We start from the raw sequence: 26878 nt of genomic DNA, 5'->3' as shown, positions 1-26878 counted from the left end.
GGTGGTGAGTCAGGCTGTGAGGGTGGTGAGTCAGGCTGTGAGAGTGGTGAGTCAAGCTTTGAGGGTGGTGAGTCAGGCTATGAGGGTGGTGAGTCAGGCTGTGAAGGTGGAGAGTCAGGCTATGAGGGTGGTGAGTCAGGCTGTGAAGGTGGTGAGTCAGACTTTGAGGGTGGTGAGTCAAGTTGTGAAGGTGGTGAATTAGGCAGTGAGGGTGGTGAGTCAAGCTTTGAGGGTGGTGAGTCAGACTTTGAGGGTGGTGGGTCAAGCTGTGAAGGTGGTGGTCAGACTGTGAGGGTGGTGAGTCAGACTTTGAGGGTGGTGAGTCAAGCTGTGAGGGTGGTGAATTAGGCTGTGAGGGTGGTGAGTCAGGCTGTGAGGGTGGTGAGTCAGGCTGTGAGGGTGGTGAGTCAGGATATAAAGGTTGTGAGTTTGGTTTCCCCGTGACCAGCCCAGCCTTCTTAGGGACTGTCGCAGACTCCCCTGAAGGAACTCGAGAAATGTAGAGAAAACGAAGAAATAGAACCTGCTGTGAAAGAGGGAACGGGGCTTACGGAAGATTAGAAAGAAGGGAGGGATTAGAGGGAGGGAAAGGGAGAGAGGGACAAAAGTGAGGGAGAGAATGAGAGATGGAGAGAGAGAGGAGAGGAAGGTTAACGGAGAAGTATGGAATGTTGAATGAACTTGAACATTTTTATTTTTTATTTTCTTCGTTTTTTTTTTCGTATTCGTTGTCTTTTTTCTACCATTTTCTTTAATTCTTTCCTTTCTTTCTCTCTTCTCTTTTTATTCCCTAATTTTCCCTCTTTAATGGTTTTGGTTTCTGTTTCTCTGTGCCACATTCAGTCAGAAAATCTGTCTGCCTGTCTGTCTGTCTGTCTGTCTGCCTAACTGTCTCACTTTTATAATAATAGTTATGAGAATAATAATGTTAGCAATAGTCATAACAGTTTGATGAATAATAGTTTTGATAACGTATTATAATAGCAATAATATTAATAGTTATAGTAACACTCAACAACAACAACAACAACAACAACAACAACAACAACGACGACGACGACTGTACTACTACTACTACTACTACTACTACTACTACTACTACTACTACTACTACTACTACTTCTACTACTACTACTACTACTACTACTAATAATAATAATAATAATAATAATAATAATAATAATAATAATAATAATAATAATAATAATAATAATAATAATAATAATAATAATAATAACAAAAATAATAATAATAATAACGAACAACTCGGGTGAGCATACGAGGCATACGAAGCACACGGAGAAAGAGAAGAAGTATCAGTTAAAATATAAGGAGGAGAAGGAGGAGGAGGAGGAGGAGGAGAGGGGCGAGGCAGGGGAAAATCTAAACACACTCAAAATGTAATAAAGGGAAGTGGACTTTAGGTGGGATTCCAACCGCCGTCACACATGTCTCGCGGTCCCTCTCCCTCCTCCATCCAGCCTCCTCCATCTTGAACCTTTTCTCTCCTCTTTCCTTCCCGCTCTCCCTCCCCGGACCCCTACTTTTCCCTCCTTCTCCCCCATCTTCTATTCTTCCTCCTCCATTGATAGAAAGATAGAGATTGGGTAAGATATTTCGAGAGGTCTGCATCTTTCCCCCACTTACAGCATCTCCCTTTTTCCCTCCTTTCTGATGGTTTCCTCTTCTTCTCCTCTTGCAGTTGCATTAAAAAAAGTGCATTTTCAGCATAACTCTCTCCTTAGTAAGTCTGCCTGCCTGTCTGTCTGTCGAGCTGTCTGTCTGTCTCTCACTTGTCCTGGGTCTTATCTTTCCACCACCTCCACCACCACCTCCACCAACATCACCATCACTACCACCACCACCACTTCCTTCAGTATCTCCATGACCCGTGATTGCCACGAATTCATAAAAAAATATACTCATTTGATCTCTGCGTCTTTTTCTTCCACGGTTTTGAACGGTATTGAACGGGGGACGACGCTTGGTGGAGCATTGTGCCACGTCCCCATTGTGTTGAGGGAAGGGAGGGTGTGACATGGGATGAGAGGAAGGGAGGGAAGGAGGAGGAGGAGGCAGAGGTGGCTGGGAAGGCCGGGGGTAGGGAGGGAGGGGGTGACAGCAGCAGAAAAGAGAGACAATGGAAAGAACTCGGAAGAGGCCAGGGAACGGTCAAGATAATAAATTTGACGGAGAAGAAGTTTTGTGGTACAGGTGATTATCACACACACACAAAAAAAAGAATAAATAAAAGAAAAATGAGAGAGAGAGAGAGAGAGAGAGAGAGAGAGAGAGAGAGAGAGAGAGAGAGAGAGAGAGAGAGAGAGAGAGAGAGAGAGAGAGAGAGAGAGTCATGAGGATAGGTGACTAGATCTGTAAACAAGTCAACCGTCAGCTGTATACCTATTGAAGCTGTGAGGGGATATGCGATATAATAGTGGCAAAATTCCCAGCTGCCACACCTGAGCATCACGCTGATAACTCGCGTGCAGTCGATCAGGCCCAGCCGCCACCCTGCTGAAGCCATGAACCCCGCCGGCCAGTGTGTCACCAGCCGTGGTTGAGATAGTGCGTGCTCCTCGCTGCATGGGGCACGAGAGGCTATGTACAGGCAGGAGCAGGTGGTGATTACGCCGTCCCCGCCATCGCACACCCACACAGGTAAACAGTAGCATTTTTCCAACGCACTTAGCTGGTCCACCACTGTGAGGCCAGCAGTGTCATTTAAAAGCAGTGTGGTCTTAACAGAGTGATACTGAATGAACACAACCCGAAAACACTCAAACACCTGCCCTTCCTCCATCTCTGGCGATTCCCGAAATCTCCCCTTCCCGTCTCACCCACAGCGCTGCTTCATTCATCCGAGGTCACATCCACAAGGCAGGGCTATTGCGACATAGAGTCAACGAAACAGCGCTAAGGCCCAATACCGCATACGCCTTCCTAGGTGATGCTGCCACGTGGCTATGAGAGGGTCGACAGAACGTTTTTTGACCTTGTTGGTATTATCATTATTATTCTTAATGTCATGATAAGTATTCCGCTTACACTTTCAACATCCACCTTTCCTTCCTGCTTGAAGTACGCTTGCATACAGCTTATGCATAAGAAGGGTGACCGTTCCAATTCCTCTTTTATTTTATTTTTTTACAGAAAGGGAGGAAGCTGAAGGAAAAAAAAAAAACAGGAATAAAAAGGCCCGCTAGACGCTGCTCCAACAAAATAAAACAACGAGAGTTCAGAAGAGAGATCAGTTTCGGGTGTCGAGATGTTTTGATTCTCTCCTTTTGAAAGAGTTCAAGTCATAGGCACGAGGCGATGCAGACTAAGGAAGGCTGTGCCACGGTGTACCATCGGAAGGGATAAAAGAATGACGTTGTTGGTTGACTCTTGCCTAAGATGAGCAAGAGTGGAAATTTGTGTGCAGCAGGGCCGCGGAAGTGGGGGAGGAATGTAGTTAGCAAGTTCATGAGAGTAGTCAGCATGAAAATATCGATGGAAGATAGAGATGCAACAATGCGGCGGAATTTAAGTGGTAGAAGATTGCTAATAAGAGGAATGAAATTGATGAGACGAAGGGCCCTTGACTCCACTCTGTCCAAGAGAGCCGTGTGTGTGTCCCCCCCCCCCCCCCCACACACACACATTTTTCATTTTTTTTTCGCAAGGGAGACAGCTCAAGGGCACTTTAAAGTGAAGCTTTGGAATATAGCAGTGCATAACAATGCATAACAATGGTTGGTTTCACCAGGAAGTCACTCGACGGGTTGGGCTGGCCCACGGTGTTATAGAATCGCTCAATTCGAGAATATGGCGTTGTCGATATCTATGCAGACGGACAAAGATCCGAACCTATAAGTCGCTTGTGCTCCCTGACTTACTGTATGGCTGTGAGACATGGACACTGACTAATGACTTGGACCTTTAGTACCAATTGCCTTCGCAGGAACATGGGGTACCGCTGGAATGACTTCGAGTCGAACCAGCGACTACTCCGTGAAACTGAATCGAGGTCTGTTACCAGTTTAGTTCGTGAACGCCAGCTCCGGCTCTATGGGCACGTGGCGCGCCTCCCAGACATCGATCCTGCTCACAGGGTTGTTTCTGTATGAGACAACCCTGCGTGGAGTGGAGGAGACCAAGGGGACGCCCACGTAACTCATGGATGGGGCAAGTCCATCGATCCTGCGGGAAGTACTTGAGATGGATAGGGCAGCTTCTGTTCGTGGGGGCTTCCTCGGGAAGACCGTCGGGAGTGGAGGCGGCAAGTGAGTAAAGCGACGCGCCCCCGGGTGTATGCTCCTCATTAGTTAGTTAGTTTGGAAAATGCCTTTGGCATATTTTTCAAGTGATCAATAAACGAACCTGAATACTGGCATGTTTCTTCGCTTTAGGAGCAAGTGATGTATATGATGTAGTGGCCATCATTTCCTTAGTGGCTAGATAGTGTTGCTGTGCGAACACTGTTTCTTTTACACTGATAGCACCTTGACTAGCTGCTGTGCCTTGCCTCTTCTACAGCACATACCATGAATTATATCCGTACAGTTATGCAGATCCCTCACAGATGTGACAATATGTAGATATTCAGACTGACAAAATGGCAATACCGTGATGAACAGAGGGGCTAAATAGAGAAGTATGAAATAAATATTCAAATACGACACTAGTCATATAGTAGGGACAAAAAAAAAAATGAAGGGTGAAAGTCATGAAAGTTATTTGCCCTGCACTGACCTGGTGAAGGCTGCTGCTGACGATGAAAGTGATAATGGTAAAGGCGATAACGATGTTGATGGTGATGCTATTAACGACAGGAGATCGACTCCATACATCAAAGCTCTCTTCAAAGAGTGACGGGCCTCTCATGTAAGCAGAGGTAAAGAAGACCTTTTAAAAATGCAAGAACAAAATTCCTTTATGACCTCGTCTGGATCACCTGATGACAGAGTTTCGAATTTTGTTTAAAAGTTTTTCATCCTATCACAATATTATCAGCTTCCTGAGCAAAACGACAGACCTCTTTATTTTTCCTGCCTTCTAATCTGCATGACATTATGGTCGGTATTATAAGACACACTCGCTTCTCATATCAACTATTTCTAAAGGTCAAAGAGGGGATCAATCGGGTTCTAATGAGTGTTTCTTTAGGTTCACGGTACAGAAGAAGGGTCAGACTACCACCAGGGTCATAAAACTACTCGTGGAAATACCTCAAACTCGTACGAAAGCCTTGTCAAATAGGTGAACTTGGACGATGAAATGTTTAGTAATACAGCCCTATAAGTTTCCTCTCCTGAAAGAGTAGGTAAGGTAAAGTTGGCTGCATACCCCATAGCTACGCGTGGCTGCGGGGCTCCATCATATCCATCTCAGTTGTCTCGCATATTTTTCATAATGATGTGAAGGTATATTACATGAGAGTAGCATAGCCCATTCTGCAGGTAAAAGCTGGGTGTAACGAGGTGGATTTTTCTTGAAGGGACGCGGTGCTTCAATGACTAGACTGCCTCAGAGTATAGGGCTGGTATTACATGACACTTTGCCATATCACATCAGCTATTTCTAAAGGTCAAAGAGGGGACCAGTCGGGTTCTAATGCATGTTTCTTTAGGTTCATGGTACAGAAGAAGGGTCACACTACCACCAGGGTCATAAAACTACCCCTGGAAATGCCCACAACTCCTACGAAAGCCTTGTCAAATATGTGTTCTTCGGCGGCGAAATGTCTCATAATGCGACCCTTAGAGTAATGTCCCGGGGAAGGAAGGCAGGGAGAGTGGGGGCTTCTATTTTCAGTTCTCATTTCTCAATTATGCCCAGTGACAAGAAGCTTATAAGGCTATTTCACCTTTCATGTTCATGTCAATAATGTCTGTATCTGCTGATTATATGCAATGCCGGGTTAGTTCAGATAAAACAATTTTTTTCATCAATTTATGGCGTGAGGGAGGGTGCTGGTTGAAGGCAGGGGACCATCTATCAATCTGGACGCTAGATTAACTCTTTGTAGAGGATAAAATATGAGCTCCGGGGGGGAGGGGAAACCCTGTACCAAGCAGGATGATTACCTGCTTCATAACGGGCTGGGGCGACTATCAAGCCCTACAAAGAGTCTACCGGTGCCATTGCCTGAACGAAAAAAAAAAAGTGTGGAGGGGCCTCGTTAGCGAAGTGTGGGAGTGTGTGAGAGTGTAGGAGAGCAGATGGGCTTATAATAGTGTGTGCGGGAGGATGGAGGGGCTGTGTGTGATGGGAGAGGGAAGGTGTGAAGTGGAGCTGTACTGATGGTATAGGAGTCAGAATGGGAGCTCTGACATCTGAGGAAGTTATGTTTTCTGTTGGTGACGGTTTGATTAACATGTCAGGTCAGGGTGGTGGTGGACATGACTAGGCTGGCGGGTGACGGCGACAGACTCCCGCTGTTGTCAAGTATAACACGTTCCAAGACGGTATAATCGACGTTGTTGCAGGAGTCACGCATTTCATCCCATACACCAAAGATGAGCATTATTATTTGTCCACTTATCCGTATTGCGTTTTGTGGCCATATTTATAATAGATCATATCACACTTTTGTAGTCCTAGATGTAATGATTTGCCTACGTAGTTCCTTAAAAAAATTCTTCAGGAACATCCTTTTCCTTATTAGAAATATTGCTATGTAAATTTTTACAACTTAAACAGTAACATGAATATTTATTTTCCAATTTCGTATTTCGTTAATATTTCCTTAAAAAAGCTTTTCCCCTCCTAATCAGCTGCGGTAATGTGAGTATTCTGAACACCTTAGAAATTGTCTGGCCTGAAAGTTGTAAAATGAGGTTTCTGAGCGTTGAAAGAAATTTGATATCAAACGGAAAGTATCAAAGAGGGAATTTAATGGGAGACCTCTGACATTTTTTTCTGTGTTTTCTTCAGGAGACTAACATTATAGTAAGGAGGAATAAATCAGATATTAACGAAAGCTCTTTAACTATTATTCTTTCATGTTTCATTGTTGCATAAAATGATAGTCGTTAGTGAAGAGAAGGGAGCGGTATGGAGCAAGATAACCCTTTGTATAATGCGGCACTCGGGTAGTGTAATGTATCAACGCTTTTTTTTCTACGTTGAGCCTATAGCGCTTTAGGCTTTCTTGACGGGGCCTGTTTGTCAGCTCCAGGTCGTTAGTGGTGCAGGCAAATTAATTAATTTATAGTGCCGACATTCTTGCTTGGCTCATGCTGTTCGCCGGAACTCCATTTGATACTCCTCAGAGTTTCGCTACAGTCAAGGTTTATAAGAGTTCATCAGGACAGCAAGTGGGTTGTCTTTTGGCCACTCGGCGATGACTGAAAAATGTCATTTTGTAGCGACGGACGGGACTTTTGGTCTCAGGACACCGCTCCACCACGCTGACCACTCAGTCACTGCATCCCTGATTGACAATATCTTCTAGCTTATGATATTAATCTTGTGTTATGGATTGTTCATACAGAGCAGTCTGGTCTCCTGATAACAGAAAGGACATTATATTATTCATTGAGAGCTCAGCGACGCGCTACGAAAATGATTCCGCTCCAAGGGCTCAGCCACGGTCTAGATAAAGACCGTGGGCTCAGCCGTATGAGGAGACCCAAACGACTAAATCTCCTTGCGTTGGAAAAAAAAACCAGACGTTTACAAGGAGATATAATTCAGGTCCTCAAACACTTGAAGAAGTTCAGTAGCGTTGATCACTCCAAGTTTTTTGAGCTACAAAGCAACTTTTATGAACTAGAAATGACGGTCTTCCGGGACTCTACCCATTCAGACGAGGCGATGTAGTGCAGGGACTGGAAGGAGTTTATTCTTCAACCGAGTCGTTCACCTTTGGAAAAGCCTTCATTCAAAAGTAGTAAGTCAGAAAAACATCAACTTCTTTAATTTAACATCGATTCGACCGTTACTTCATTGCGACAGGAGTCAACTGAACGTACATAATTATGATATGCTTTCATCTGCTCTGCAGGCACCGAATTAAATATCGTACTGATTAAAACTCTCGAGCGGGCAGCCTTGTAATGAGCCAACGAGCTTTTTGTTGCTCATGTTTCTGTTTCCATGTTGCCAAATTATCTTGTAGCTTTGTGCCACTCTCAGTCATCTCTTAAATACTGTAATCAATTTATAACGAATCTCTCTCTCTCTCTCTCTCTCTCTCTCTCTCTCTCTCTCTCTCTCACAGCAATGCATCGATGCAGCAAATAAAGCGAACAGAATGTTGGGCTTCATTAAAAGAAACTTTGTATTCAAGAATAAAGATGTAATACTCCCGCTCTACAACAGTTTAGTCAGACCCCACTTGGAATATGCGGTACAGTTTTGGTCTCCCCACCATGCAAAGGATATTGCTAAATTAGAAGGTGTTCAGCGTCGGGAAACGAAAATGATCCCTTCCTTGCGCAACAAATCCTACGAAGAAAGGCTTTCTACCCTTAACATGTTCTCTCTTGAGAAACGTCGCCTCCGAGGAAAACTGATCGAATGTTTTAAAATACTTAATGGTTTCACGAATGTAGACAGATCAACATTGTTTATGATCGATGACACTTTGCGCACGAGGAACAATGGCGTAAAACTCAGATGTAGACAAGTAAATTCAGACTGCACCAAATTTTTCTTCACCAACGTTGTAGTGCGAGAATGGAATAAGCTTCCACCATCAGTGGTCCAGTGTAACACGATTGACTCCTTCAGAAATAAGCTCGACCGTCACTTCCTTGAACTTAATATCAACTAGAGTAGAAATGCAACGTTTTGGAGTCTTCTGATTAATGCAAAATCACTTAGGTTTAAGGACAGACCACCAAGTTTGGACCATGGGGTCTGTGTGGTCTGATTTTCTATGTAAATCTATGTAAATCTCTCTCTCTCTCCCCTCCCCCTTAACGTAGATACCAACTAAGACGGTCATTAAGCAACCTGATGGTTGCTTGATTTCGTTACGACAGTTAATGGAAAACTAATTCGTCTGAACCGCAGGATTGGTGTGATGAATCTAATAAATTAATAATTTATATTCATTTACATAAAATCTTACAATATGGAATATACAGTAAAACATTTTTTATTGTGTGGGGGAATTGCTGTGTGTGTGTATGTGTGTGTGCGTGTGTGTGTGTGTGTATAATGAGATCAACGTGGGCGAGAATCTCTCTCTCTCTCTCTCTCTCTCTCTCTCTCTCTCTCTCTCTCTCTCTCTCTCTCTCTCTCTTTATGACGTAACCAAATCACTGGACGTTGTATATTTTGATTTCCAGAAAGCGTTTGATAAAGCTCCACGCCATAAATTACTTTATAAATTCAAGCAACTTGGCAATGAGGGTAAAGTACACCAATGGATCGCAGATTGGCTGAGCAATAGACAGCAAAGAGTGGTGATCAACAGATTTAAAATTTCAGCTTGGTCTTATAGATAAGTGCCAGCCTGCCTCTGTTACTAGCTTAGAGCCACTGATACTCAACACTCTGTTAACTATGAAGTCTTAGATTGTGATGCCTCCTCCAGGTAAATATGAAAGAGTTGACTTGTACTCAAGGAAACGTTGGCGTTAGGTACAGTTCCTTGCAAATGAGTTTTGGTCAAGGTGGAAAAGGGAAGTTTTACAGTCTCTTCGGCTTATAAATAAATGGCAGAAACCCCAAAGAAACCTCAAGGTGGATGATATTGTTATTATTAAGGATTACAACCTAGTTAGAAACCAATGGAAGCTAGGCAGAATAACCGAGTGAATTCCAAGTGATGATGGTCTTGTGAGGAAGGTGAAAGTGATGATGTCAGACTCATGTCTCAACAATTCACGGAAACGAACGAAGGCAATGAACATTGTTGAAAGGCCTGTTCATGGTCTTGTTCTCTTGTTAGAATGTACTACTAGAAAGACCAGGGCGCCCCCACCGAGGACCCTCCCACCAAAATGTGATTTAATTTGACATACCTCTATTGAGTCTATACAGCAGGGGGCGGCCTCTCCATCCCTTTACTCTCTCTCTCTCTCACACACACACACACACACACACACACACACACACACGCACACACACTACCGACTATAATGAGCCTTGCTCTTGTCGGAAGGGTATTTACTGGCGATGGCGAGTCCAACTCACAGTCAGGCCGTGGTGAATTACACACACACACACACACACACACACACACACACATGTGCAGGTTATTCGAATTAATGAGTCCATTTCTCTTTAATTAGGTGTTTCATCATCAAGACCCGTGTGTAGTAATTGCTAATTAGAAAACTTTATTGATACATCACACTTAATTACTTTCAGTAATATCGGTAAATAAGCGTGTGCTTATGTGTGTGTGTGTGTGTGTGTGTGTGTGTGTGTGTGTGTGTGTGTGTGTGTGTGTGTGTGTGTGTGTGTGTGTGTGTGTGTGTGTGTGTGTGTGTGTGTGTGTGTGTGTGTGTGTGTGTGTGTGTGTGTGTGTGTGTGTGTGTGTGTGTGTGTGTGTGTGTGTGTGTTCGTGTGTGTGTGTGTGTGTGTGTGTGTGTGTGTGTGTGTGTGTGTGTGTGTGTGTGTGTGTGTGTGTGTGTGTGTGTGAGAGAGAGAGAGAGAGAGAGAGAGAGAGAGAGAGAGAGAGGTGTGACAGATTCTCAGTGCCAGGAAGGCTTGTGAGCGCAGTGGACCGGCGGGCGGTGTGCCTAGGAATAAGGTGACGGGAATGGAAGGGCCAGCGACGCACACGTAGGCCTGCCGCTGCTGCTACTTGTCTTTACTTCTCCGTTGAAATCTGGTGAGAATGCGCTAAAGGTATTGAAGCACCATTTTTTTCGATGACTGATGTTTGCGTTGTTGACTTATGGTAAGGAGGGATGTCAATGGTAATGGTGGTGATGGTGGTGACGATATTAGTTTTTTTTTTCAATAATGCTGTTTTGTGATAATATTATTGATAGTGATGGTGAGGTTGGTTGTGATTTTAGTAGAGGGGGGATGTCAATGGTAATGATGGTGATGGTGGTGACGATATTAGCTTTTTTTTTCAATAATGCTGTTTTGTGATAATATTATTGATAGTGATGGTGAGGTTGGTTGTGATTTTAGTAGAGGGGGTGGGATTGATGGTGACGGTGTTTTAGCTCTTCATCAGTATGGCCTCCAGTGTCACTCGTGCTTGGTTAAAATGATAATGACACCATCAAAAACTTAAAACGATTAATTGTTCTCATTTTTTAACGCTGTCATCGTTAAATCTGCGTACTCCCTCTATCCGGCCCTTTTAGTGTCATTACCCTCATCAGTATCACCACCACCACCACCTCCCCACCTCCACAACCTTTACCGCACCTCCGTCATATGCTCCTGTAACTATATTTAACTTGGCACCAAACTATATTGCTATGGGGATAAATTCTCTCTCTCTCTCTCTCTCTCTCTCTCAACAAATCCTACGAAGAAAGGCTTTCTACCCTTAACATGTTCTCTCTTGAGAAACGTCGCCTCCGAGGAAAACTGATCGAATGTTTTAAAATACTTAATGGTTTCACGAATGTAGACAGATCAACATTGTTTATGATCGATGACACTTTGCGCACGAGGAACAATGGCGTAAAACTCAGATGTAGACAAGTAAATTCAGACTGCACCAAATTTTTCTTCACCAACGTTGTAGTGCGAGAATGGAATAAGCTTCCACCGTCAGTGGTCCAGTATAACACGATTGACTCCTTCAAAAATAAGCTCGACCGTCACTTCCTTCAACTTAATATCAACTAGAGTAGAAATGCAACGTTTTGGAGTCTTCTGATTAATGTAAAATCACTTAGGTTTAAGGACAGACCACCAAGTCTGGACCATGGGGTGTGGTCTGATTTTCTATGTAAATCTCTGTAACTTCATATGCCCGAGGGCGCATCACTTCACTCACTCGCGGCCTATACTCCCGACGGTCCTCCGAGCAAGCTCCCACGCAGCTGCCCTATCCATTTCAAGCCCTTCCCGGCAGGATCGATCAACTTGCACCAACTATAAGTTACGTGGTCGACCCAGGGTTGTATCGTACAGAAACAATCTTGTGGGTAGGATCGACGGCCGGGAGGCGTGCTCTTGCCCATATAGCCGGAGTTGGCGTTCACGAATAAAGCTGGTAACGGGCCTCGATTCAGATTCACGGAGTAGTCGCTGGTTCGAAACGAAATCATTCCAGGCAGGAGTTGCGCAAAAACTTTGGTCGGGAAGTTATATGGAGTAGGATAAAACGACGATGGAAGGTGAGATGAAGAAATAGAGAAAGGACAAGTGATAGGAAGCATGATAGACCCCTTTGATAGTGTTGGAAACCATACAAATAGGAATTCTTTTGTATGAAAATTGAAGAAAACAGGTGAGATTTTAAACTGGAAAAGAAGAGAAGTTAAGAAACATGAAAGACCTTTCTGATCATGTTTGAGATTATACAAATAGAATAACAAATTACAAGAAGATTTGAGAAACTAAGGTAGGTTGTGAAATGAGGGAGAACTTTGCCTGATGAACTTGATTACCTCACAATACTAAATATATTTGACTTTTCTTTTGACCCGTAAAATATTTTCTTTTAAATGCAATGTTTCGTTCACATCCTTCTGTAAAGTGTATTACAATATTTATTTTGCTCTTACATACCCAAGGCTTCAATGATCTAAAATTAACTTTTATTTTACCCTCCAGGTCCAACGACAAGCAACCACTGGTGTGCCCGAACCTTGCCTGTGTCTGCAGTGTTCGGACATCAGCGAGAGAGAGGAGAAAGACTGTATAGCTCACTTGGCGGAAGGAGGAGGCTGCTGCAAAACAGCCTCTTTGCAAATATTGGACGTACCAAGCGACAGAATGTCTACGATGCTCCTCCTAGAGAATCGGGGGAAAGGAATAAGACAATTGTATCAAGTATCGTCTATTTAATGGAAATTATAAAAGAAAGACTTTTACGGCGCACAAAACTGTCGTGTGGTCAGCAGCGGTGTCTTCGGCCGGTTGTTTGGTGACTCCACAGCATCCTCTAAAGAGAATTGGCACGCCAGAAATGCTCGTGATTTTATGTAAACTAGATCTTCAGAATCGTGACTAGTGTGTGAGAACTCACTGGCATTTACTCGAGCCGCATCATGCCCCAGCAGTTGATGTGCAGCCTTTGAGGACGATCGGAAAGCGTCCAAGGTTAAAACGGCCCACGTTGCCCGAATGGTCTGATGGCGTCCACTCGAATCACAACGGCGACCATCGTGGTGGGTGAGGGATAAAAGCTGAAACTCTGAAAATAACGAATGTGTTTTGCCTACCGTGTGGCGGCACCTCCACGAACCTTGGTGACACAGTATCGACCAGCCATCTTGCCAAGTTGACTCAAGATTGTCGGGAACTGGTTGTGACTTAACTTTAAATATATTCACGTTTCCCGAAAGAGAACCCTTCACATAGCCTAAGTGAGCGAGTTCTTTTGACGAGTGATTAGCCTGAGATGTAATACAATGGCGGTGCGGCGTGCAGGTGGCGGTGGACATTGAGTTCCACTACGCTTGGCGTCGGACTGTGGCCGGTTGTGGTGCTGATGGTGGTGCTGGTGCTGACTTTAATCTGCTCTGACTCCCAGGATGGTTCTTCTCCTGACAACGCTGTTAGTGGGCGTGGCAGTGCTGGTAACCGGCGGCCTCTGCCTCTGCTACTACTTCTCCCTCAGAGCCATGTGGCGGGGCGGTGGCCGTCAGCCCGTCGCCCACCCAGAGATTACTTGAGATAAAGCGGACAGGATGTATTTTGCCAACATCCTCAGGTCTCCTTCTCTCCAGTGTGATAGAAAAGTCATATTCAATTTATCTCCATATCGACTTTAAAGCTTTTATCCAAGATAGAAACTACACAGCCTTCGTCAGCGTAACAATCTGCGGCGAGTAGAGACTGCCGGCAGGAACAGTGTCTCCGAAGCAATCTGCCCTGCATCCCTGTCTTTCTTATCACCTTCCCGCAGCGAGGCCCAAGGCAAAGGATATACGCAACAGCCAATGATTGAAGGTCACTTTTCACCGCCACACTAAGGAAGGAACCCCCTGCTGGGCTCTGCACGTAATGGCACAAACATATTTAGATAATGAAATAAGAAATGAAATACCAGAGAGATAATCAAAACAAGATGCGTGTTATACAGATGCCGATGAAGCCCCTAAAAATTAGAAAAGTTGCTTTGCTGTGACAGAATTCATTGTTTGCTTAACCATGCTTGTTCCCTGTGGCAGCTTAAGCAAACTACAATATCGCAGCGAAATTCGTGACGCAGCACTCATTTACTACACATACTGTACCTGGGAAATACTGAGAGTCCATGATGAAGACTTCTAGGAGTCATGTCTACGCCCATCCTCAGTGCTGTGATGAATGATTCTACGGGCCATGATGAAAGAGAAACAGGAGAAAATAAATACATAACTAGACGTGAAGGCAGAGGCTACAGACCCCGAAGGCCGAAGAGTAAAAGCATACTCCATTGGAACGGTGTATAGTGTAGTGAGGAGAATACTCAGAGGCCTCTGTAAAATGTGCTGAACTGTAGCCAGGAGGAAGGACGCTGCCTGAGTGAATACCTGAGCTGAGGGCCAGAGCTGACAGTATGACGGAGCACTATTAGGAGTGGGTGAATATATCTCTGAACACCTATTTCGAACAATTAACATTGCCCAAGAATAATGATAATCTCTGACAATACAAATACTCTTCATTATATATAGTAAACAGATAAGGGTTGGCGGAAAACGTGCTCGCGTCCTGTGAAATGCGTGGAAGGGCAGTGTGAGAAAAGGAACGTTTTTAAAGAGAGCCTCATCAACCCACCAGCAGAACGTTCTCCATGCTTATCCTGCGCAGCTTCAAACTCTACCAACCCTGCGGCGGCCGTGGTGGTGATCGACATACTCATATAACTCGTCCTCTTAATGTCTATGTTTGACTGCATCGCTTTCCAAACACAAGCAAGGCGGGAACACGAAGACCAAACTACAACGCTGCTTGGATCTGCGCTGCGTCATCTTCCACTACTATATATCGAAGGACTCAATCAACATTATTCGAGGTTGACGGAGAGGTCCCGCCCCTCGCCACCTGACAGCAGCTCCGGGCAGACCTTGAAAGCCTCGGCAGCGTCCCTGGATTGATGCATCTCATATGGACGACCAAGACACCAGGAGACTAAGAGACTAAGAGACTGAGAGAGAGAGACTAAGAGACTAAGAGAGAGAGAGAGAGAGAGAGGTGAATGAGGACGAAGGGACAACAGAAAAGAAAGATGCAGACAAATAAAGACTAAGGTAAGGACCCGCCCCCTTTACTATTTCCTCTTATTTCCCATTTTATTGCTGTCAGTTCTAGTAATTTTCCATTGATTTTGTCAGACACTCAAAATTACAAATAAAAGCACATAAATCATTATTCACCCATACATAAGAATTATCACACACGATATAGTTGGCGAAAGTGAACCTGCATGGTATCAGTTATTTAGGGATTATTTTTGTATTGAAAATTTATAAGAGTTGTAATAGCTGTGCCTCCTGATGTTGGGTCACTCTAGCACAGCGGTTCTCAAACTTTTCAGGCTGTGACCTCCCCCCTCCCCTATTCTTAACCCGGTAGCTGCGGGGGTCATGTTTCTTAGGTTACGTTAAGTTGGGTTAGGTTAAAGGCCCCTCTAAGTAAAATAATGAGAAAGAATCATTACTCACGCAAACTATTTCATAATATATATCAACGCATGTGTGATCAGTTTATGCATCATCAATTTTATGAGGTTTATATCATGGCAGAAATTTGGCCCATCGCTGGTACACGGTAAAGCCACAAATTTGGCCCGTCGCTGCTACCGCGTTAATTAACACAATGTAGCTACACATTTTAGTTTCACACCACTTATAGGATAATCTAGCCTATTTTATTTTCCAGCTTGACAAACCTGTAGGCATTTATCTCTATTAAGGACAGACCACCTAATCTGGACCATTGGGTCTGTGGTTTGAATATCTGTTTATGCGTGTAATTCTCTCTCTCTCTCTCTCTCTCTCTCTCTCTCTCTCTCTCTCTCTCTCTCTCTCTCTCTCTCTCTCTCTCTCTCTCTCTCTCTCTCTCTCTCTCTCTCTCTCTCTCTCTCTCTCTCTCTCTCTCTCTCTCTCTCTCTCTCTCTCTCTCTCTCTCTCTCTCTCTCTCTCTCTCTCTCTCTCTCTCTCTCTCTCTCTCTCTCTCAAATCCTCCATCACATTTCTTGGATAACTTTTTTTTCTATCCTCGGTTCTTCCTTTCGAAATCATTCTTCATTCTCCTCGTCTTATCATCTTCCCATTCTTCTTTCCCCTCGTCTTTTAATCTTTTTGCCCCTTATTAGTTAATTAAGTCCATGCTCCTCCATCACTCCCTCTGAATGCTGTGCTTCCTTTCCTTTCAAATGTCCTTTCAATATTCATTTCGCAACCTCTTTCATCATACCTTCTCTCTCTCTCTCTCTCTCTCTCTCTCTCTCTCTCTCTCTCTCTCTCTCTCTCTCCTTCCTCTTACCTTGCTCAGATGTGTAATGGAAATCAATTTACTTGGTCGCCCTTTTTAGGTTTGAAATTCTTTTACACCACTTCAGGGATGGGTTTTCCTCAGTGTGTGTGTGTGTGTGTGTGTGTGTGTGTGTGTGTAACTGGGCGCTACGTGATTCATGGAAGGTAAGCGCCGTTGTTTGCTTTAAATTATACGAAACGGAGCGTGTGGAAAGAAATCTTAAACTATTCTTTCCACAAATAGTGTTGTGTTTCGCTTCAGGTCTTTTATCAGTCATTTCTACACCCACACACACACACAAAAAAAAAAAAACTACATTGAAGTCTTTTGCTGATGTCACTTGAATGTGCAAACTATTTTTTTTTTCTTTTCCTTCGATTTTATTCATATACACAAGAAATCAAATGTTTACTTTATCATCATTTGCGATATTGTTCTTTTATGAAAATTACACAGTTGATTTTCATGTATGTTTTCATCTTGATACTCTGCGTTTTTATATTATCATTTTTTACGCCTCGAGATTGTTGAATGAAAAAAAATGCGGCAAACACGATTGAAAGCTCTAAATGGAGCTTAATATATATGTTTAGATATACAGAGGTTGGCTGTAATGATGAAAAAGCAAAGGGGCTATTACACTGAGCAAATTTTCCGTGGATCTTCAGTCAAACCACGATTTCCGCTGGCGTGGTTCTTATATTTCCGTGGTTTTCTGACGTGTCCACGATCTTCCAAAGCTACGGTAGATTTCACTGAAGGACGACGCTATTACTCACCATCATCATCATCAACAATAACAAGAAACAAATGAAAACAACGCTAGCAGAAATCGTGGTTTGACTGAAGATCCACGGAAAATTTGCCCGGTGTAATAGGCCCTTAAGTTGGTGTTCTCTCGGAAGCTGCCGTGTGTTGGCCGTCTGGTGGTCTCTTCCAGCCTCCCTACATCCTTGTGTATCCCCTTGTGTAGCAATCTCAATGAGTGTCTTGTGGGATTACGTGGAGCCGGAGTGTTGGGACATACGTGAGTGGTTTATTACATCATAAGATCTGACTTTCCTCCCTAACCACCCTCTCATATACAGATTTTCCTGTCTTCCTGTCTTCCTTCATTCTTCACTCTTTTCTCTCCTCCTCTATTCTTTTTCTCCTTCCCATTTGTCTATTTTCTTTCCTTCAACCTTCTCCTCATTCCTGTGCGTTATTATCTCTGTTTAATCTTTTTTTTTCCTCCATCATGCTTTTTCCTCTTTCCCTCCATACGTTCATTCTTATTTCCCTAGTTTTCTTCTTTCTTTATTTTCTTGCTGTCTTCCTTGAATTTCTTTCATTCAAAATTTGTATATTTCAAAAGATTATCATCCCCTCTTTCATTCACACCCTTATTAATCTCATCCAAATATTTTCTCTATCTCATTTTTTTTCCTTTCCAATACTTCCGCCGGTAATAGTTCCCGTAATATTCCGTCTCTCACCTCTCCGAATGTTTTATTTCTCTTTTTTTTCCTCCACCTTCGCATCTTCGTCTCCCCGCCTTCCCTAACTATCTCTTTCTCCCCTCCCCGCCCCTTTTATAACCTGAAAATATGAGCGACCGAGTGTTCGGGATTTGTTACTGCTTCTTTTTTACGTATCGTCGGTTTGTTCAGGGCTCAGGCTGTCCGATTCAGTTTCCGTTGTGACTTGAGTGGTTTGCTTCCCTGCTGGTGGGGTGCAAAGAACGCTTTAAAACGTTCCCTGATACACACACACACACACACACACACACACACACACACAGAGAGAGAGAGAGAGAGAGAGAGAGAGAGAGAGAGAGAGAGAGAGAGAGAGATTTACATACATTTACATAGAAAATCAGACCACACAGACCCCGTGGTTCAGACTATAGGTGGTCTTTCCTTAAACCTAATTGATTCTACATTAATTAGATGGCTCCAAAACATTGCATTTCAACTATAGTTAATATTAAGTTCAAGGAAGTGACGGTCGAGCTTGTTTTTAAAGGAGTAAATCGTGTTACACTGAACCACTGAAGGTGGGAGTTTATTCCATTCTCGCACTACAAGGTTGGTGAAGAAAAATTTGGTGCAGTATGAATTTACTTGTCTACATTTGAGTTTTATGCCATTGTTCCTCGTTCGCAAAGTGTCATCGATCATAAACAATTTTGATCTGTCTACATTTGTGAAACCATTAAGTATTTTAAAACATTCGATCAGTTTTCCTCGGAGGCGACGTTTCTCAAAAGAGAACATGTTAAGGGTGGAAAGAGAGAGAGAGAGAGAGAGAGAGAGAGAGAGGCGTTCTCAAAGATCCGTCACGAGAGCTCCAAAGCTCATTCCAGGAGAGTAATAGCTGACGATGGCCAGTTCAGAGTGTCATTGTACCAAATTGAATTACACACACACACACACACACACACACACACACACACACACACACCGGACCTAGAACCCGGACTCTAAAAGAAACCGTCCAAGTGAATCAAAAAAAGAGTTCCGGGGATCAGCATAAGCCAAGCATAACTGGCGCCACTATAAAAAAAATTGCCTGCGCCATGACGGGCTTGGGCCAACCACACACACACACACACACACACACACACACGCGCGCGCGCGGAGAGGAGAGTTTGTCCAAGCTAAGCCAACTCATAGCCATCAAACATTGCAACACGGACTACTTCATTTCCATTTTCATCGGTTGTTGTTTTTCGCTACGTTCATTTCATTCTTGCTTATTTTACTAATTTCTTTAATTTTATGTTTTAGACGGATGCTATAAGGATATATCTTGAATAGAAAGATACGTTTTCTCTTCTTAAAAATGAAAGGATAAAATTACAAAGAAATTACATCGTTGTCTTGTAAAGGGCCCTGCATGAAGGATGGTGTTCATAAAGGCATATAAAAAGAGTAAATGATTCGTTTCTCTCTCTCTCTATATATATATATATATATATATATATATATATATATATATATACCTCAGTGTCAGTGAAATTGAAAGCGAAACTTCCCTCCCCTCCGGCAGAAGGAAACCCTCACTCCTGATTGGTGTGGGTCATATCTGGCTGGACTGACTCGGTGATTGGAGAACCTTTGACTTGCCAATATCAATATTCACATACATCGATATTCAAACCAGTATATTCGCACACACACACACACACACACACACACACACACACACACACACACACAAGAAATATGTGGACAATGTATGCTTCCTCATCAAAAATATTGCTCAATAGCTGCACCTGAGTCAGTATGGGCGGCCAACGAACACAACGGTAACAACGACGCTAAGAACTTGATTAACCCGCAGATGAACTGGCCGATGGAGTTCATTTTTCTCTGTCAAATGTCTCTATCTGCCCATTTGAAATCTCTCTCTCTCTCTCTCTCTCTCTCTCTCTCTCTCTCTCTCTCTCTCTCTCTCTCTCTCTCTTTTCCCCCGTCAACCTTTTTTTTTTCTTCCCACAGGAAATTGAGAGCTACACCAGGTTGACTGCCCCTCGACAGTTTGTGCACAAACTGTCACGGCGGGAGAATCGTCATCTTTGTTTTGACTCCTCGGCTTGCCAAGACTGCAGGGCGGAGAGAAGAGAGCTAGTTTGATGACAGGGTAAAATATTAAAGTAATTAAAGTTATAAACACACACACACACACACACACACACACACACACACGCACACATAGTACTACTCGACTCAGAGTAATATATTTTTAATTAAATCAACAACAAAAAAATAACATAATATTGATTGTATCCTTGACGGTGTAAAATAAAACTTTAATATATGTATGAAGAATACAATCCTATATTTACACATGCGTATGTTTGATGTGGGAACGGGCCACTCCCTTTCTTGTGCTGTTGTGTCAATAAATTTAAATATATTTTTTTATGACGATTTCTCTTCATTCTAAGACGGTGCCAGATTTTAGGAGAATAGTAATAGAATAGGAAGGGAAACTAGGAAGTATGATTACGCTACTTGAGTGTTTAGAAGTGGAAAACAAAGTGTAGAGAGGCGGCGAGGAGTGCAAGATTGCCGTTGCAGTGCCAGAGTTGGTAAACAAACACGAAAGAACTACATCATCAGAGCACTTCGTACACAGAGAATACTTTCACACATCATAGAGAAACGTTGAATAATGATAAGTTATCGCAGTACCGTAGAACATCACACGAGACAGAAGGAAAATATGTTACATTAAACTATGAATCACATATGGACACTAAAACGGGTAAATCATCAGGGACACGCCAATTCTTGTCGACAAACCGACTCGGTCGGCGTCATGCGATAGCGTGGTCGGTCTGACGCAAGAATTTTAGACGCTTTGGCCTAGCTGTCGCCACCCTCTTCATGGGCCGTCACCCGACAAAGGTCCATGGTCCCTCCGCGATGGGACAAAATCTTTATTGAACAACGACAGGTAAGTCAGATAATGGGGACTGGTAAGCTAAGGTGACCAGATTTCTGAGACAAAATCCGGGAACATTTTCGGTTCAGAGGCGTAAAAACCTCCAAAACATGTAGTGTTTTTGTAATTGAAAAACTAAAACGGGGACACGTACTGCCCTTACCATTCAAAAAGCAGCATTCAAGAGTTTATCTCACCCTATTTGTCCTAAATTGCAAAGGAGTTAAAGAAAAATTCAGTTGATTAACAATTTTTATGTTCTTGGAAGGCAATCTCGCAAATTATGCCGTGCAAAGCTGTTTATCATTTCCTTAGTTATATACACTGTACCTTAGCACTGTACAGTGCGAGTATACTACGGTGCGCATCTATACGTATAGTTTGGTCAACATTTTCGTTTTTTTTTTTTTCGGATCTTTCAGTCAGTGAAAACCGGGGACATTTCCGGGGACAGGTCACTGAAAACGGGGACTGTCCCCGGAAACCGGGGACGTGGTCACCCTCTGGTCAGCATGCCTGTACCTTGGCCGTCTCTCGTGTGTTTCGATACTCGCAGAGGACGTGTGGGACCGAGAGAGTAATAGAAAAAGAGAATAGAAAACCTCTTCATTAAACTGCTGGCATACGGTGGGCATCCTCTCCTGCGATTCTGTTGAGTTTCTCTGAAGGGGCATAACAGGTGGAGTGATGGCCCATGCTCTCCGAGGTTGAGAGAAAATGGGAAGTGTTGGAGGTATGTCTACGGGAACATTGTGAAATAGTGCACCAAAATGGGTCAATGTCTAAAGGTCTCAACACACAAAAATTAATCTACATAGAGGGGAAAGCAGTGTAGTGCAGCGACTATGCCTGATGAACGAGCCTTCCATAACCCAATTACCCAGCGGGGTACCTCTTTGGCCGACTCGGTAAGGAGTGGCTCTCCCGTCACGCTGGTCGCGGGTTCAATCCCCAGGCAGCCGGGAATGCCCTCCTTGTTGTGATCATTTCTCGTGTGTTTCGATACACGCAGAGGACGTGTGGGACCAAGAGAGCAATAAGAAGAGAATAGAAAATCTTTTCATTATATATATATATATATATATATATATATATATATATATATATATATATATATATATATATATATATATTGGTTAAGCTTTTATCAAAAATTGAAAATTCTATCAGAAAATTAATATCTCATCGCGAGATAGATTTGACCGAAGTAGAAAATACACCGAAAACAACGTAAACAAAAGATTGCCCTCCAACAATAATCTTCATTTTCCCCTTGTGTATTGGTAAATATTTATATTGGGCTCATGAAGAAAAAGAAGAGCTTGATGACTATTCGCCAACTTACTAAGTTCAACCGTTTCCCTGTGTAATTCATGAATCAAGCAAGCCTTACCTGCACGCCCTGCAGCCTTCCCAACGGCCTGCGCGGCGGGAATGTGAACGTGAAGGCTGCCTATCACGCCCCACCACTCGCCAAAATCCGCACTGATGGAACTATAGAGGCCGTGACCCCATGGCCGACCCAACCCCTTAAAACACTGAAGAAGAAGATGAACTTGCCCGTCCGGGGCTGTAGAGGCCGTGACTCCATGTCCTAACCAGCCCCCTAAAAACAGCGAGGAAAAAGTAGAAGTCCCTAATAACATTGAAGAAAAAGTCTGTCTCCCCGACCATTATCTGAGCACCGCGATGAGTGAGAACCTGTAAGTATCTTTCTTGTCTTTTTTTGACGTCTGGGCAGGGGGGTGTACTGTGCTACAGAAGAAGTGCTGTGTTACTGGTCGCAACGAAATGGAGATATAGGACAAAGCTGTGGAATAAACCTTCCTGCAGAAGTTGGGGCAACTCGACAGGATCAAATCCCCATCCTATCCTGGTGACAGACCGACAAACTTAAAACACTGATAGCATCTACCACTGACGGGGTTCTGGAAGCTGTGGTGCCACAGCCTAACTAGCCCCATAAAACACTACGGAAGAAGAAGAAGCTGTGGAATGGGAAGAAGAGAGTAAATCTTACATATAATTTGAACATTCATCTCAATTGTTATTTTGTTGCTGTTGATTGTATAGGTGTGTTTACCATCATTGTATACAACGTTACTATTTGAGTCTGAATGTCAGTGCATGATTAAAACAGGAAAAGATTTGGAAAAATACCAACATTGTTTTAAACAAGTATGATTTTGATTGTTGTACTGACAAATCTGACATTGATATTTTGATAACCTCAACTCTTTCATCAGTTACTTTCTTATGGTAAATTTTCAGAACATCACCCATGGGAAACTGTTGGACGAAACTACTATTTCCTGGTAGTTTTCGGTGATATGAAACACTGCAGTAATTTATACTAATAAGTCTGTGTCACGTGCAGTAACGAAACTTCCATATTATGTAGGACACACTGTGGCCTTGCCATATATCTAAAAATCTTTTGGGAATGAATCTGATATGCCTTCCCCCACTGGTTAGCAGGGGGGTCGAGGTTAGGTTATGTAAAGTTCGGCAAGAGTAGTTTAAATACGCTCCTCCACCCCAAAAAAAAAAAAAAATTTGGCGCATCATACATGGAGGGGGGGGGTTCCGCAGGGGGTCGGGGTTAGGTAATGTAAAGATCAGTTACAGTATTTTAAAGATGCTCCTCCACCCCCCCCAAAAAAAAAAAAAAAATATGCTGCATCATTCATGTGGGGGGGGGGGGCCAGGGGGGAGCACAGCCCCCCTGGTTAGCAGGGGGGTTGAGGTTAGGTTATGTAAAGTTCGGTTTCAGTTGTTTAAATACGCTCCCCCAACCCCCCCCAAAAAATAATTTTATGGCACATCATACATGTGGGGGGGTCCAGGGGGGTGCAGAGGGGTCCAGTTCTTTATGATTAATGACACATCTGAACAAGAAATAATGGCGCTAAACTTCAGTGTAAGCAAATAAATTAAGACCAGCAAAATTTCTTTAATAATAGCATGAGAATGGAATAAACTCCCACCTTCCATGGTTCATTACAACACAATTGACTCATTTAAAAACAAAGTTGACTACAATTTCTACCACCTTAACATTCACTAAGGCAGAAATGCAGTCTTATTGACCAATAGGCCATATTTTTTTTGTTTTAATTAAGGACACCACCTAAGTATATCTATGTAAATTCTCTCTCTCTCTCTCTCTCTCTCTCTCTCTCTCTCTCTCTCTCTCTCTCTCTCTCTCTCTCTCTCTCTCTCTCTCTCTCTCTCTCTCTCTCTCTCTCTCTCTCTCTCTCTCTCTCTCTCTCTCTCTCTCTCTCTCTCTCTCTCTCTCTCTCTCTCTCTCTCTCTCTCTCTCTCTCTCTCTCTCTCTCTCTCTCTCTCTCTCTCTCTCTCTCTCTCTCTCTCTCTCTCTCTCTCTCTCTCTCTCTCTCTCTCTCTCTCTCTCTCTCTCTCTCTCTCTCTCTCTCTCTCTCTCTCTCTCTCTCTCTCTCTCTCTCTCTCTCTCTCTCTCTCTCTCTCTCTCTCTCTCTCTCTCTCTCTCTCTCTCTCTCTCTCTCTCTCTCTCTCTCAGACAGACCACAACCTACATTTCTGTACTACTACCTATATTTCAATTTTGCTCCCTCAGTCCGGACACAAGCCAGAACACAGCTCTACGGGACAAGTTTGTCTCTGTAGTTGGCCCAGTATTTGAAGGTGGGGATGAAGACAATATCCTGACTCTCCTCACTTCCCTTGCTAATGTGTGTCGGAATGATGCTGGGCTGCTTGTCAGGCCCTTGGAGGACGAGATCACAAGGAAGGATGCTGCCATCACTGACACTGTGGGCAGAGACAAGGCTTCAGGTGAGACTTCCAGGATTAAGAGAATCCCTTCACATCTTCCTTTTTACACGGTACGTATTTTGAGATAACAAGGGAGTAAAGTGGGGAAAAAAGTCAGCTTCTCCACGGGCCGGAACAAATAAGCGCTTTTTCAGTGTTTTCAATACCCTGAGTTTTGTGATCCGTGAGTTTAGCACTAACCTGCGAAACAAAGCAAGCACGAAACTCTGGAGGGTACTGTAGTTCATAACAACGGCGAGTCTCGCCAGGAAGTCTTATGGCGGATTAGCTTGGCCCACGGTGTTATGGACCTGCTCAACACGAGTATATGGCGTTCTCGTTACCTGTGTAGAAGGACAAAGATCCGGATCTTTAAGTCCCTTGTGCTCCGTGTCTTACTCTATGGTTGTGAGACATGGACACTACTGTAAATGGGGACTTGGAGAGGCGGATTGATGCCTTTGGTGATAAATCATGGGATATCGCTGGAATGACTTTGTGTCAAACCAACGACTACTCCCCCATTGATTGATTGACTGATATGCATGAACTTACAGTCCATATGACAGTGATGATTTCTTCCTCCAGAGTTCACCTGCTGGTTGCTCGCAGAGCTTATCACAGTGCACGGTTCCCCTCTGGTGTGTGAGGCTAATGTTAATCTCCAGGCCACCATCATGCGCCTCCTTGACTCACGCAATCCTCGTCTCTTCTCGCTAGTGATGAAGGACTATGTTGGCATTGGACTAGGTGAGTGGTGGGGGAGGCAGACTTGGGTTCTCCTTGCTGGCCTATTAGTATTGTCCGTGCTACATGCTTCTATAGAAAATGTAGATTGGATTTGATGTATCATGTTGCTTTAATATCATGCTATTAGTTATGCATTGTACAAGACATGTTAAGAAGCTTAACATCTTTACAGAAGGGAAAGAGGTACTCTTTGATGGTGGAAGTGTTACATGCAGAAGTTTCCCATCAGTGGTGAGATCAGATGATGCTCAGCTCAAGCCAAAGGACATCCAGTTCACTGACAACCCTCAGCTGGACAACCTGTTCTCCAATATCACTCTTGTGAGACCTGATTGTGATATCTTTTTTTCTATTGTTCTTGTCTTTATAGTGAAGTATTTGCTTCATTGTTAAAGATGCCGTGCCAGAAGTTGGAGTGTTTGATGGTTGGGCATTGGATCTGCAACCAACTATGTAGCATACTATTAGGTGTAATTTTGGAAGCTGAGTAGTAGCCATTTTTAAGTAATATTTTATTTCCTTCTCTTTTTTTTCTATAGAGAGAAGAAAATTCTGGCATTTCATGACCTCTTCCCTGTCATACCCAATCATAATCTCCTTATGTTTATCATTAAAAAAATGCTTAAAATGTTTACCAAGCCATTACTACTGGTTTATATAAATATACTTTGATGAGAAAGTTTTTTTTTTTTTTTTTTTTTTTTTTTTTTTTTTTTTTTACGTTGTTGCCTATTGCGCCGGTAGGCATCTTCCCGGTGGGGCCTGATGGTCGGCCCAAGGCTTCTTCCAGGTGGGGCCTGATGGTCGGCCCAGCCCGTTCTGGCGCAGGCGAGTGTTTATAGTGGCGCCATCTTGCATTGGCTCATGCTGCCCCCCGGAACTCGTACTTGATTCGCTTGGACGGCTTCCTCTAGAGTCCGGGTTGATGGGTGGTCTTCAGGACAGCATGTGGGTAGTTTTAAGCCACTCGGCGGTGACCGAAAAATCCGAGTGGTAGCGTGAGGATTCGAACCCGCGTCGTCCATCACGCGGCGAATGTGGGTCCAGTACGCTATCACTTTGGCCACCGCCTACCCTAAATGCAATAAAGCCAATGAATATCTATTTACATTTCATCAAAAGGTTATATTGTCTGGTTGGCTGCAATACAAATTATGTGAAATATAAGCTGGAAGTGCACATTCCCACAACAAGGTCCCCATTGTTTAGAACAAGCAAATGCTAAAGAGTACAATAGCAGGGCTTTTGGAATAGGTGCATTATACCATTCCGGCAAGTATACTTAAGCAAAAGTTGTATTAAGGGGATTGACTGAGTTAAATATCTAAAAAATATGAAAAAGAAACAAAAAAAT

The 26878-nt window shown here is 43.4% G+C and overlaps 2 protein-coding genes and 1 long non-coding RNA gene across 5 annotated transcripts in view; 2 read left to right on the top strand and 1 right to left on the bottom strand.

Annotated features, from left to right (window-relative positions):
• Positions 1-4869, bottom strand: part of LOC126980935 (merozoite surface protein CMZ-8-like) — a 6298-nt gene extending 1429 nt beyond the window's left edge. Inside the window, exon 1 of the mRNA XM_050831393.1 lies at positions 4738-4869. Coding sequence (XP_050687350.1) covers positions 4738-4869 — 132 coding nt within the window. The remainder of the gene's footprint in view (positions 1-4737) is intronic.
• A 5773-nt stretch (positions 4870-10642) lies between these two features.
• On the top strand, positions 10643-20919 carry LOC126981106 (uncharacterized). Its single transcript, XR_007733740.1, has 3 exons — positions 10643-10777; positions 12694-15320; positions 20034-20919. It is a non-coding gene; the product is annotated as an uncharacterized LOC126981106 (long non-coding RNA).
• Positions 20920-22130: 1211 nt separating this feature from the next.
• The window catches only part of LOC126981103 (serine/threonine-protein kinase ATR-like), a 47902-nt gene continuing 43154 nt past the window's right edge, over positions 22131-26878 (top strand). For 2 of the 3 annotated variants that reach the window (XM_050831805.1, XM_050831803.1), the window contains exons 1-4: positions 22135-22685; positions 24578-24795; positions 25363-25524; positions 25697-25845. In XM_050831805.1, coding sequence (XP_050687762.1) covers positions 22672-22685; positions 24578-24795; positions 25363-25524; positions 25697-25845 — 543 coding nt within the window. In that variant the 5' untranslated portion in view covers positions 22135-22671. Of the gene's footprint in view, positions 22686-24577; positions 24796-25362; positions 25525-25696; positions 25846-26878 lie in introns of all 3 variants that reach the window. The other variant, XM_050831806.1, reaches the window with a different exon arrangement.

This window comes from Eriocheir sinensis, chromosome 46 (genome assembly GCF_024679095.1).
Source record: "Eriocheir sinensis breed Jianghai 21 chromosome 46, ASM2467909v1, whole genome shotgun sequence".
NCBI lineage: Eukaryota > Metazoa > Arthropoda > Malacostraca > Decapoda > Varunidae > Eriocheir > Eriocheir sinensis.
This window is presented reverse-complemented; position numbering and strand designations above follow the sequence as displayed.